A 12,131-nucleotide genomic window follows, 5' to 3' on the forward strand; every position below is an offset into this window, starting at 1 on the left:
CATGAATAGAACTTTATTGCTCAACATGGTGATATTAATATTCGTATTTTGGTAGGCATGAAATCGCACCTCCACCGCCATCGGCTACCATAAACGAATGTCTAGTCTGCTCCGATAGAAAAAGGGAGGTACTCTTCGGACCTTGCGGCCATGTTACTTGCTGTAACGTATGTGCTCCCAGGGTGAAAAAGTGCCTGATTTGCAGGGAGAATGTGCTTTCCAGAACTAAGGTGAGAGCAATATATTTTTACGATGTGCTTGACAATGTACCAGAACGTGTCCAATGATTTTTTTTTAAAACGTTCTAGAAAATGTGAACAACATTGTCACGTTATAATTAATTGATTCATATTCATAATCGACTAAAAATGGTGGATTTGTGTAATTTCAAATGATTAAGTATAGTCAAGATTCTTCTGAGCGCGTAGTGTCAGAAAATGGCAATCGGACAAGGGCTGACTTTGAAATATGTAGAAATCGAGATTTTAAATAATGCTTTTTGTAAAATAGCAGACCAAATTAATTCAATTCTGAGACTTTATATCACTCAAGAATACCTCCTCGAGCTAACATCAAGCACTCTATAAAACTTGTCAACAATGTTACTAATTTTGCAACATTACACTTTCCCAGTATTTCTCAAGGCACTACATGGTATACAGGGTGCAAACTCAGACTCAAAACATGTCGCTAACTTTTAACCATGCAATGTTTTATACATAATTTAATTAATTTTTTTTTAATTCCATGAATTGTATCTGTTAGAGATATGTAAATCATATCTAAAACGTTTGTCCATATTGGTAAAAGCAGAAGAGATAATAATACATTCTGTTTCTAGTGGAATATCCTACAAAGTTTCTTTCAGTTCCTTACGTAATTTTTTATTTTACCCTATCTTTCCTTTCAGATCGAGGAATGCGTAGTTTGCTCCGATCGCAAGGCCGGAGTACTTTTTCGCCCTTGCAGTCATATGTGCGCTTGTGAAAGCTGTGCTGCTTTGATGAAAAAATGTGTCCAATGTCGTGCACAAATTCAACACATGGTACCGATGTCCATCTGTTACGGCGAAGAAGGTAATTCAGAAAGTTACTTGCGTACATTAATCCTTTGCCTACTAAAAGCGTCCGACGTTTGGTTTAATAACGTTTTTGGTTTAATTAATTATCATTAATGAATTTCGCCCATAGGTCAAAAGCGTTCGTACTCAAAGGGTAAAGGAGTACACTAGTATAACGATAAGTATAAAGACCTTTAGGATGTGACTCGCTTATAGCCGATCAGATCAGACCAGACCAGACCAGACCAGACCAGACCAGACCAGACCAGACCAGACCAAACCAGATTTGATCAGATTTGATCAGATTTGATCAGATTAGATCAGATTAGATCAGATTAGATCAGATCTGATCAGATTAGATCAGATTAGATCAGATTAGATCAGATTAGATCAGATCAGATCAGATCAGATCAGATTAGATCAGATCAGATTCGACAGAAAGAAATGTATTACTTCTTACAGACATGGCAACCCTATATCCGTCAAATCGGATCGAATTCGGGTGCAGTGCAGCCACGCCCGAAAAAAGTAATACATTTGTTCCTGCCGGAACTAATCTGGTCTGATCTGATCTGATCCAATCGACTGTCATGTAGCCAGTCTTAGCCAGATTTAACAGTCAACAGACATATCCCGTTAACGAAATTGTCGATGTGCCACGTCAATCACAACCATTAAATAGGATAGCTATATTTTGATAAAGTAATTGTCTTTTTTGTTTATGCGATAGTCGATGTCCACTCGTTGAAACAAATTTACTGTAACTTTAACTCCACGCATATAAAATAGTAATTTTATTAAGTTTTTTTTACTAAGATATTTGTAAAACCATGATACTCTTAGCCTTTAATACCTGGCACTACACTGAAAGTTGTTACATTCTCATATCGTCTTGCATAATTGTAACATCATCAATGACCAAATCAATATAAATGGAAAATTGTCGCAATATATGTATGCGTTCTGACCTACATTTACACTGCTGATCACATACTTCTAAAACGGCATAGTAAAGATCTAATTGTATTAACCTTTTACTCTCTTATGCCGAGTTGAAAATAAGATTAATATGGTATTTTAGAAAATGTTGATCATGGGGTATACTCTAATTTTAATCTCTAGAAAATGAATACTATTCAAATACTGGTACCCCTGATTTCAAAAAATAATATATTGCTATACCATAATTAACACAATGAAAGTGATGGGAATATGTACTGTATGATCTTTATCATTTTTATAGCACTGATAAATAGCAGATAAGGTACAATTAATTATGCGTTTGATTACCATCATTGATAAATTTGTTATACGCCAAGATGTTCTGTTTTTTATAAATATAAGATAGAAATGAGTAAAATAACGATGTAATCAAGGTATAAATGAAAAGTTACATAATTCGCAATCCCCCGTACTTCGGTGAAACGGTGCAACAACCGAGGATTCATAATTTTCCTTATTTACAGGATATTTATATCAGATCTTGCTTCACTTTTATGTGGAAACCGCAAAGCTGGCTTTGCAGTAAATACTTTGATGCAGACAATTATACTAATGTAATATATTTTTTCTTATTTTTCTTATGCCCACGTACATCCTCAGAGGTAAAAGCCGCTCCCGAAGAAGAATCTGCTCCATCAAACACCGAAGGAGGTGAAGCTGCATTAATGAATAATGGAAGCCGAGACACATCTCGTAGTGACATACAAAAATTACAACAACAGTTACAAGACATCAAAGAGCAGGTATAGCATGTTTACGACACATTTAAACAATATAGCTACATTTCCTAAACACTCTCCAAAACTAATTTACCATAAGAAACGTATTTAAAGAATTGCTGAGGTGTTTTGGAATAATTTGGATATTCGTTCCTTTCAGACCATGTGCCCCGTTTGCCTGGATCGCTTGAAGAACATGATCTTTCTCTGCGGTCACGGCACCTGCCAAATGTGCGGTGATCGTATGTCTGAGTGCCCGATTTGTCGTAAAGCAGTGGACAAGCGAATTCTACTGTATTAATAAGACAGAATGTGTATGACCACATTAAAGTTACGAGAATTCAAGCAATCGGCATGACAGGAAAGACAGTTTACACCTTCAACGTACTTTAATGTTTAATGAAATGCAATCCATTTACAGCCGATTTCTGTATCTGTGAACAGTCTAATGACTGCACTAAATCTTCCGTATACTTAACTCATCGGACAAATGAAATGAATCATGTATTGAACATTATGTAACGCTTAACCCGTTCCGCAATATTGGCATGTATGCATATGAACGAGTTCCTTAACGTTCCAGAATACTATGGCATATATTTGACAAGAACTGAATCATCTAATGTATTCGTCTATAGCAGGAGGCACATTATTGAGCATTAATTATTTAATATTTTTAAAAGCTATAAATTCTCAAATATAAATTCTAAATTCTGTGAAATGTTAAACATAATTTCTTTTTAAGTTAAACCGGTTAGGCTCCATATCTTTGTGTATACTTTCAAAACAAAAGAGTGCGCGTGTACTTGCAATAGAAAACGATCTTCCACAATAGATGATTCGGTTCATTACAGAGTAACAAAATGCAGATACGATATCACTGTTACAAAACAAATGCGTCAATGTGCTTGCCATATAATAAGGATTTAATTGCATTCTGTATGGTTTATGGCACAGTAACATTTCTGAGACGCGAAAAGTACAAACATGTATTTATTACTTTCTTGAATTGAACATATTGAATTAACTAGTGCATAACAGTGGTGTCATATTTAAGATCTTTAACTGGAAGTATTCCGACAAAAATTTAACATATGTGTGAAAGGCATATAAATTTTCCTAAAACAAGTTCTGCTCCTTAAACGGTATATACAGTTAATCTGAACCGCAAGTTCTGACGATAATTACGTTGATATTTGAATCAGCTGATAACAAATCCAGTTTAATGAATTAAAAATTAATTCCAGTTGCTTTATAGTTCCACGGACGTATTATGCACATTATTACATTACTCCTAATGAAGAACAATATCCGTGCTAGGCTTAAAGGACCTGGACATTACGAAAAACGATGATCAATATTGCAATACATAGTATTCCATCAATGACATGGTTCCAAATATTCTAACAATGCGTATCTGCCGAAGGAAAGCCAAAAACTGGCGTCATTCTAACTTTAATTGTCTCAATTATTAACGTAATCGTTATGTAAAACAGTATTTTTAAAATTATTCTTATTTTGTATTAGTCGAGCAACTTATTTACACAATGAACATCTACGGATGTTTCTTGATTTATTGTATGGTTTTTATGGGTCAACTATCACATTTGATGTTACACTTAATTTTAATCATGCATGGGTGTGGGAATTTATTGGATGTCGGATCTTCGTAAAAATCAGGGTTGCAGACTTATTGAATCTATAATTTTGTCAGTTCATTCGAAAATTAGATGATGTAAAAAATGTATGAAACACGCTGAAATAAATATAATGATTTTCATATGAAATAATAAAATGGATACTCAAGAAACTCACATTCGATGCAGTTATTCTATTACTTCAATGGATATTGTTATTCGGTTGCTTCAACGCCTTCAAACTATTTTTGTTTCCATTGTATCGGACCTCATGTTTTCATAGTTACATATATTTTACTAACTTCTGAAATGATTGTAACTTAACTAATACGGGCATTATTAAATTTGATTAAATTCTTCAATCAAGTAAAACAAAAAGCAATTTCTGCCTTATGATCGACTATGCACTATGGTCAATACCATGAAAGGGCTTTTAGTTTATTCCGAATTTATTATTTCATTTTAAGCAAACTAAACGAAGTTCTGCAATCCTAAGAAAAATAGTTAACGTACTATAGTGCTAGGTGACTAATATGCGTTTTCGTCATCACAATAGATGCGAATTATGTTCGTGCATTAGCAATAAGGTTATGGTATGTTGTTCACATAAACATAAGTATTGTAATCCTTTCATGATAAGATTATAATCCAATTATAATAAGACTACAACGCGAATTTGATGGCTATCAATTTTTAATGTAAAAGATTATTGTCTGAAACGGACTCTTGATGCAAATAGCTTACTGAGAATGAATTTACGGTCTTCAGATAAAGGATTCCGAAAGTAATTAAATGTTCGCGGCAAATTATGTACTGAAAACATAACAACATCATTCCTACGACTTCATTTTGACAAAATTAGTTTACAATTGCAAAATGTCACATTTCTGACGGATATTGGAAAAGAACGTTGAATTTATTATTAAACTGGTATCGTAAATCGCGCGCACGATAACTGAACGATAACAAGGAATAATTAAAGACTTCCCACCTCGATTTTATTTGAAATTCATGCTACATGTTCTTCAAACTTCAGATTCAGACAAGTTTATTAACATTCTACATTTAACATTCATTAACCCTTTGCACTCATTTATCGAGTGTGACTCGACATCTCAATAATTGGGAATGCAAAGGGTTAAAAAATACGCATCCCTAAACAAGGTGTAACAGAATTCGTAGTTACGGTTTACATGTTGTTCTTATTGAAAATGGAATAGAAATGTCTTGCACAATTTTTTTTATGGGGTATAGTTTTCTTGTAATAATTAATTTAAAAATAGTCGCGTTGATTAGCGGAACGCGAATATAAAGAAATAGTACAAATCTATTGACCGTTGACTGGACTTTCAACAAGGATAGCATTGTATAAATAATGACCGCAAATTCTGTTACACTCTATATAGATTGCAAAATCAAATTCCATTTAGCCTTCAAATTTTTCAGAATCTCCATGTTGAATAACTTTATTCAAAACTAAAATAGAGAACATTTTTAAAAGAGAAATTAATTTCTTTCTCCATTTGGTTGTACACAGTAAAAGGGTCCTTCGCTCTACGATCAACAACCACATAAGCAAATCCCAATATTCCTCATAAGAATCAATCTGAAATTTCAAAATGTAATGAGACTGTAGAATTTAATAAAGCTCTAGAAAAGAGCGATTCCAAAATTTATGAAAATATTTCTTAAAAGGAAGACTCTTAATTTTCAGAATCTGTCTTGATTAAGCAGCCACTCTAATTCAAAGTGCAGTACTCTACAGCGATTCTATTAAGGCATTGCTCATAGCTACAGTAGCCCTATCCATTTTGGTCCATTATAATCCATCTCTATCGCCACGCTTAGTTGTCACAGAATTCACGTTCGGAATATGCATCAAATTCGCGGTTTAATTATAATACATGTCCTACAGACCCTATATCGCTGATAGGTTTTCATCATTGACGAAAGCAATGTTATCGCTTCCAAATTAATGAAATAACAACTGCAATGCGTTTCTGATTCAATTGGGTAATTTAGGGAGAAAATGCTATCATTAACCATTCACATTTAATTGAAAACGTTTTCCGTTAACAAAATCGTATGACTTATGTACACCATTGCAAATATCTTTTATTTCGCAAGAAGATGTAAAGTGAATCCCTTCCAACCAAGAAAAGGTAACATACAATCTTCATTTTCTAATATTCTTATAATAACTATTCAAAAAACATACATTCTTTTCATGTCTTTTCTTATACTGTCGTATGTTATTGTACACTGCATGTCATACTATTTTATCAAAGTAGTGTCCTATTTAATATTGCATTTAAAGCTAATGCTTTATACAGTTTTACGGTGAAGAAATAAAATTTATAATTTCTGAGGGGTTATTCACTTAAAAATCAGTGAAAACAATTTCCTCCTTTAAGAGCCAATTGCGTTTGATTTCATGTTTGGCCTTAAAATTGTAACATTATTCGGTCATTTCCAATGATTTCTGCTTGCGATTTTCAGCTGATTTCCACACTATTTCAAGCATTAAAATCCATGATTTCCTAAGTGAATAACCCCTTGTTAATTTCTTCATTTTTACTGAAAATAGTTACCAATAATTGAAGATTAAATAGTGACGCTCCATGTATGTTTGTTTTCTAATAATAATTTGGAATAATCACATCACAAAAAAAAAAGAACTACATTCGCAAAGAAAACAATTAACCCAATGAAGAAGAATGTCAAACTGCACTGAGAAAATGATATGAATAGCAATAGATTCACATGCTTGACACTACATATAACTTAAGAAATACTACTTCTGTTTAATGTACATCTCTAAATGGAATTTAATTTGCCATCCTATTAATAAGTTACCTAAAAACTTTCATGTACAATTATTAATATGAACTAGAGCGTAAGGCTTTTATGTAACAACCCTAACGAATAAATCAATATGGCTGGCATGTTAAACAATATATGTATATATAGGTACATTTATTCATTGAAAAAGTCATGGGCCCTTCACAAAAGCTTCAAACTCTATATTTCCTCTGAAAAAATCGTATCCACTAGTACGACGCCTCAATTTGAACGAAAGAACCTTTTCTATGGAGAACGCGTACTTGCTCTCAATGGCGGCCCAACGAATTTCTGGTAGTCCCTACTCGCGTACTCGAAGTGATGACACGATCAAATGAAGTGTAAAGTCAAAGAGGGCGCCACGAGTGTTTGTCCCTTACCATAAAAAGCGAGCAGTGCCGGTAAGCATAGGTAAGCCACCACCGTCAACTGCCACATGGTATTACCCCAAAGAATACGTGAGCCGCCAACGGCGACCGATAGATGGCACGGCCATCGCGAGTGCGCGAGCCCCTACCAGAATTCGTTACACCGCCTTTAGGGGCAAAAACGATGAAAGCTAACGTACGAAACCAGAGGGCAGCACAGGATGCGATCGCGCGACCCTGCCCGTGAGCAATCTCTCAACTCATCTCTGCTCATCTATGTCGAAAAGTCTCAGTAACATCTGGTAACATAAAATTGAAGAAGGTAACTGTAAAACATACCGTAAGTTACCAAGAATATCGAGAATTTATGAAAACATTAATTTTTTTTTAATTTATATACTTTAAGTTTCTTTGTTTAAATAACATTTCTTTTCAATGCCCTTCGAAGTTCAAGTTAAAGAGCAATGAATATTATGAAAAAAAATATTAATTATAGAGTTTCATTTACTACCAGTTAAAAATATTTACATCCTATTACAAATGATATTTTAAGTAGAAACTGTAAACTCCATAGTTTTATTATAATTATCCACTGGTATGTAAAAAGTGGAAATAATTCGAAAAGGTTCCACTAAATGTCATTATTTAGTAATATAATCTTTACCATATATATTTCCTTTTACTTGATTAACTATTTCTAATTAATTTAATATTATTAGTAGAAAATGGCATATACTTGTGATCCTTCTGTCGAAAGACATTTTAAGGGTCATAAAAATGACATTACTGGTTTGTCCTTTCATCCAAGTTCAAACCAAATTATATCAAGCAGTTTGGATCGCACAATAATTGTGTGGAACTTTGGGGATTCTACAAGGGCATATCGATTTTCGGGACACAAAGATCAAGTTCTAGATGTAGCTTATGCTCCATCGGGAGAAGTATTTGCCAGTGTGTCAAATGATCGCTCCATTAGAATATGGGTACCTAAAATTCGAGGGCACTCGTTAAATTTTGGTTCCCATATGGGTGCAGTAAGATCAGTTCGATTTAGTCCTGATGGCAAAAAGGTAAGTTTACTGAGTTACATATGTATAGTTAAAAATTATACATAGAATATGTTGAGGAATTGTCAATAAATTTTAATTATGAGAAATTGTTTGATATATTATTGACTATACTTTTCCAGCATATTTACCAATAACATTATAATTTATACTTTCTTAAAATTTCATAGCATTTAAAAAAAAAGTATCATCTTTCATTTAAATTTTAGCTTATAACGGCTTCCAATGATAAAAGTATTAAATTATGGGTATTATCTCGAAAAAAATTTCTTACGTCATTCATGGGCCACACAAACTGGGTCAATACTGCAAAATTTTCACCAGATGGGAGATTGGTTGTGTCTTGTAGTGATGATAAAAAAATTAAATTATGGGATACAGTCAGCGGTCGAAATGTCAAGACATTTCATGAAGTAAAAGGTTAACATTGTTTTAAAGAATACAGGCCATGTAGATGGCTTTTAACTAAATATTAATTTTAACATTTGACCGATAACAATATGAACTTATTAGAGGCAGCTTCTGATGTGGAATTCCATCCAAGTGGAGCTGCTATTGGCACGGCAAACATTGGAGGCAGCATAAAAGTGTATGATTTGAGGACTGCTTGTTTATATCAACATTACGATTGCCACAAAGGACCTGTTAGTAAAATTAGGTTTCATCCTAATGGAAACTTCATGTTAACAGCTTCGTGGGATTCAACAATGAAGGTACATTTTATATTTGATTTATTAACATCTACTTTTACCAGCTTTCTTATTTTTTGCTAATATGATGTTTACTAAAAAATTACAGATTCTTGACCTATTAGAAGGTCGGCCAATTTATACACTGAAGGGACATTCTGGACGAGTCACAGCAATTCAATTTTCTACATGTGGTGAACATTTTATTTCCGGTGGATCCGACAAACAATTGTTCATGTGGAAATCTAATTTTGATAAAGATGATGTTATCAGAAAAATTCCACGAAGGCTAATACCATGTAATGCGAAATTGAAGTTAGATAGTGAACTTTCTTCCGAATCAACAATTGACAATGATTTCATTGGTCAACAAGAAATTCACGAACAAGATGAATCTGAGGTAATTATAAAAGCAAGAAACTTTTTATCATTTCTGTATCACACTCTAAAATGCACTTTTTCTGTAATTTGCAAAAAAATACTCTAAATTTTGCTGTATCTTTGGACATAACCATAAATAAGGTTAATTTTTCTACAAATGTTATCAGTAAAAATATACAAACTGTTGGTCAATAAAATACAATTTTGGATGCTCAATACTGGTAGGAAAAAATATGTTTGGAATGAATTCAATTTTCTCTTTTGTTTAGTCTCTTTCAACATATATTGACGAATTGAGTATTGAACGTTCACTTCATGGAAGAACTTGTACTGGACCATTTTCTGACATGCCTCGCGATGAAGTGGATGCGGAGGTGATCAATATGCGGAACATGAGAAATCCAGGCAGAGGTCGTGTGGCTACTCTTTCACTTTGTGAACATGGAACTAGATCTACGTACAAGATCACCTAGTCATAGTACCATCGAGATATTTGATAATTGAATAGATACACTGAATGACATTGTGGCAACCATAAATAAACGTTTATCTGTGCAACAAAAGGAGATTAAAAAGTAATTGTTAAAGAGAAGAGAAGTGATATTTACCATCTTTGTTAAAAGAAGATATTTACTGCTGTAGGAAAGAATGAGCGCTATCATAATGAACTTGCCATAAATAGTTCATTTAGTACCACACTTTCTATCGGGTGTGAAGCAGAATTTTATATACAGATACATTTATTCAATAAATATTTACTAACGTTGACATAATTAATGGCGTAATTATAGAATAAATTCTCTCATTTAATCTTGGAAAATCATATTCTTTTGCTTAGTTTTGTACATTATATCACATAGTACACTCAGTTATAAATTTCGTATCTACTGCATTGTAAACTGTTTGCAAATATAATATAGATCTTCATATATTCATTGAAAGCTGCCTGAAAGTAAAATTCAGGTGTTGCCATATATTCTTACCAATTGTAAAATGTATTACTTATTAATTCCTACGAATGTACACGATTTACCAGTCTTCTTAATATAACTCAAAATTTCATCCGAAGATAATGTAGAAGTAACTAATACTTTTTTTCCTGGGAGGTCGACAGTAACATTATCTATACCTACAAAGCAAAAGCGTTGAAATTAATTCACTCTGCTATCACATGTAAGGTTCTACAAAAAAGCCATTCTATACATATTAAAACATCAAAATATTTATAAAACTTTTTCCCAAACTGGGTGCAGCAAATCATTTGAAACTTCAGCACGTGATTATGGAGCCCCTGAAATAGAATGTGATGCTCATGAAATTTCATTTTTCAAAAAACACATCCTAGGTTGTAGTTTGGAATAAAAAAATGTATTTTAACAATAAAATTTCGTGAGCATCGCATTCTTCCTTAGGGCCACCTTAATCACATGCTGAAGTTTAAAACAATTTAGTGCATCCAGTTTGAAATGAAATTTAATAAATATTTTGACATTTTGATACATATAGACTGATCCTTTCATAATACTTCACCACATTCGGACACTCTCAGAAAATTAGTACAATTAAATTAATACTTGACACATATGATTAAAAAAAAATAAGATACCTACAAATTATCAAGAAAAAAGAATACATTGAAATGCTTATTAGCTTATCAATAACTAAACATGAGAAGATTAACACTATATAAAAATAGTAATTTTTCTTACAAATGTTAATACTTTTGACATTTTCCTCACCTGCCTTGTTACAAAGCACTTTCTGTACCGCATTGGAACATCCTTCACATGTCATCTCCACGTCAAAAACATACGTCTGAAATAAATGAATTACAATTCCGAACCGCTCACAATATAATAACATAAGTTATACCTGAGTTGCCATTTGAGGACACGAATTTATAAATATGGCCTATATCCGTGTACAGTTTAAGATGTTTGAATAATTTTGACTGAACTGAACCAGTTTGCCACGTATTTCATGGACGTAAGAATATATCGACCATTGCCAAGAGATTACAGAGATAAGTTGGGAGATTGCTCACGGGCAGGGTTTCGCGATCGCATTCTGTGCTGCCCTCTGGTTTCGTACGTTAACTTTCACCCTTTTTTGCCCCCCAAGAGCGGTGCAACGAATTTCTGGTAGGGGCTCGCGCACTCACGATGGCCGTGCCATCTATCAGTCGCCGTTGGCGGTTCACGTATTCTTTGGGGTAATACCATGCGGCAGTTGACGGTGGTCGCTTATCTACGCTTACCGACACTGCTCGCTTTTGATGGTAAGGGAAAAACATTCGGGGCGTCCTCTTTGACTTTACACTTCATTTACCCTATTTATTTTATCCGCAAATGATGCAGGCAAAACTAC

General features: G+C 33.5%; 3 protein-coding genes across 8 annotated transcripts in view; 2 read left to right on the forward strand and 1 right to left on the reverse strand.

The window, feature by feature from the left end:
* Positions 1-7,383, forward strand: part of LOC105703886 (E3 ubiquitin-protein ligase MIB1) — a 212,088-nt gene extending 204,705 nt beyond the window's left edge. The window contains exons 12-15 of the mRNA XM_012432641.1: positions 56-230; positions 911-1,076; positions 2,663-2,805; positions 2,942-7,383. Coding sequence (XP_012288064.1) covers positions 56-230; positions 911-1,076; positions 2,663-2,805; positions 2,942-3,082 — 625 coding nt within the window. The 3' untranslated portion in view covers positions 3,083-7,383. The remainder of the gene's footprint in view (positions 1-55; positions 231-910; positions 1,077-2,662; positions 2,806-2,941) is intronic.
* A 444-nt stretch (positions 7,384-7,827) lies between these two features.
* On the forward strand, positions 7,828-10,351 carry LOC105703950 (POC1 centriolar protein homolog A). Of its 5 annotated transcripts, none has more exons than XM_012432768.2 (6): positions 7,828-7,949; positions 8,347-8,697; positions 8,904-9,114; positions 9,208-9,407; positions 9,493-9,783; positions 10,034-10,351. In XM_012432768.2, exons 2-6 carry the CDS (start codon positions 8,353-8,355, stop codon positions 10,235-10,237), a joined length of 1,251 nt encoding a protein of 416 aa, XP_012288191.1. In that variant the 5' UTR covers positions 7,828-7,949; positions 8,347-8,352; the 3' UTR covers positions 10,238-10,351. The 5 variants fall into 5 exon arrangements, with proteins under 5 accessions (XP_012288191.1, XP_012288192.1, XP_012288189.1 ...); XM_012432769.1 differs by having other exon boundaries at positions 7,887-7,967; positions 8,436-8,697; XM_012432766.1 differs by having other exon boundaries at positions 7,888-7,949; positions 8,350-8,697.
* Positions 10,352-10,549: 198 nt separating this feature from the next.
* LOC105703951 (copper transport protein ATOX1 homolog) lies at positions 10,550-11,823 on the reverse strand. 2 transcript variants are annotated; one of them, XM_012432771.2, is made up of 4 exons: positions 11,637-11,823; positions 11,504-11,579; positions 10,798-10,893; positions 10,550-10,710 (listed from the first exon to the last, which is right to left on the reverse strand). In XM_012432771.2, exons 1-4 carry the CDS (start codon positions 11,646-11,648, stop codon positions 10,697-10,699), a joined length of 198 nt encoding a protein of 65 aa, XP_012288194.1. In that variant the 5' UTR covers positions 11,649-11,823; the 3' UTR covers positions 10,550-10,696. The 2 variants fall into 2 exon arrangements, with proteins under 2 accessions (XP_012288194.1, XP_012288193.1); XM_012432770.2 differs by having other exon boundaries at positions 10,550-10,893; positions 11,637-11,802.
* Between the last annotated feature and the right edge of the window lie 308 nt (positions 11,824-12,131).

The sequence above is a fragment of the Orussus abietinus genome, unplaced genomic scaffold (genome assembly GCF_000612105.2).
Source record: "Orussus abietinus isolate OABI.00-Male unplaced genomic scaffold, Oabi_2.0 scaffold32, whole genome shotgun sequence".
Lineage (NCBI taxonomy): Eukaryota > Metazoa > Arthropoda > Insecta > Hymenoptera > Orussidae > Orussus > Orussus abietinus.

Bases quoted from the DNA above. Each gene is read 5' to 3' on its own strand.
- LOC105703950 (XM_012432768.2), top strand. From the start codon at position 8,353: ATGGCATATACTTGTGATCCTTCTGTCGAAAGACATTTTAAGGGTCAT. The intron at 9,115-9,207 runs GTTAACATTGTT...TGAACTTATTAG, and splicing joins GACATTTCATGAAGTAAAAG to AGGCAGCTTCTGATGTGGAA. The intron at 9,784-10,033 runs GTAATTATAAAA...TCTTTTGTTTAG, and splicing joins ACGAACAAGATGAATCTGAG to TCTCTTTCAACATATATTGA.
- LOC105703951 (XM_012432770.2), bottom strand. The intron at 10,894-11,503 runs GTGAGGAAAATG...TTTGCTTTGTAG, and splicing joins AGTGCTTTGTAACAAGGCAG to GTATAGATAATGTTACTGTC.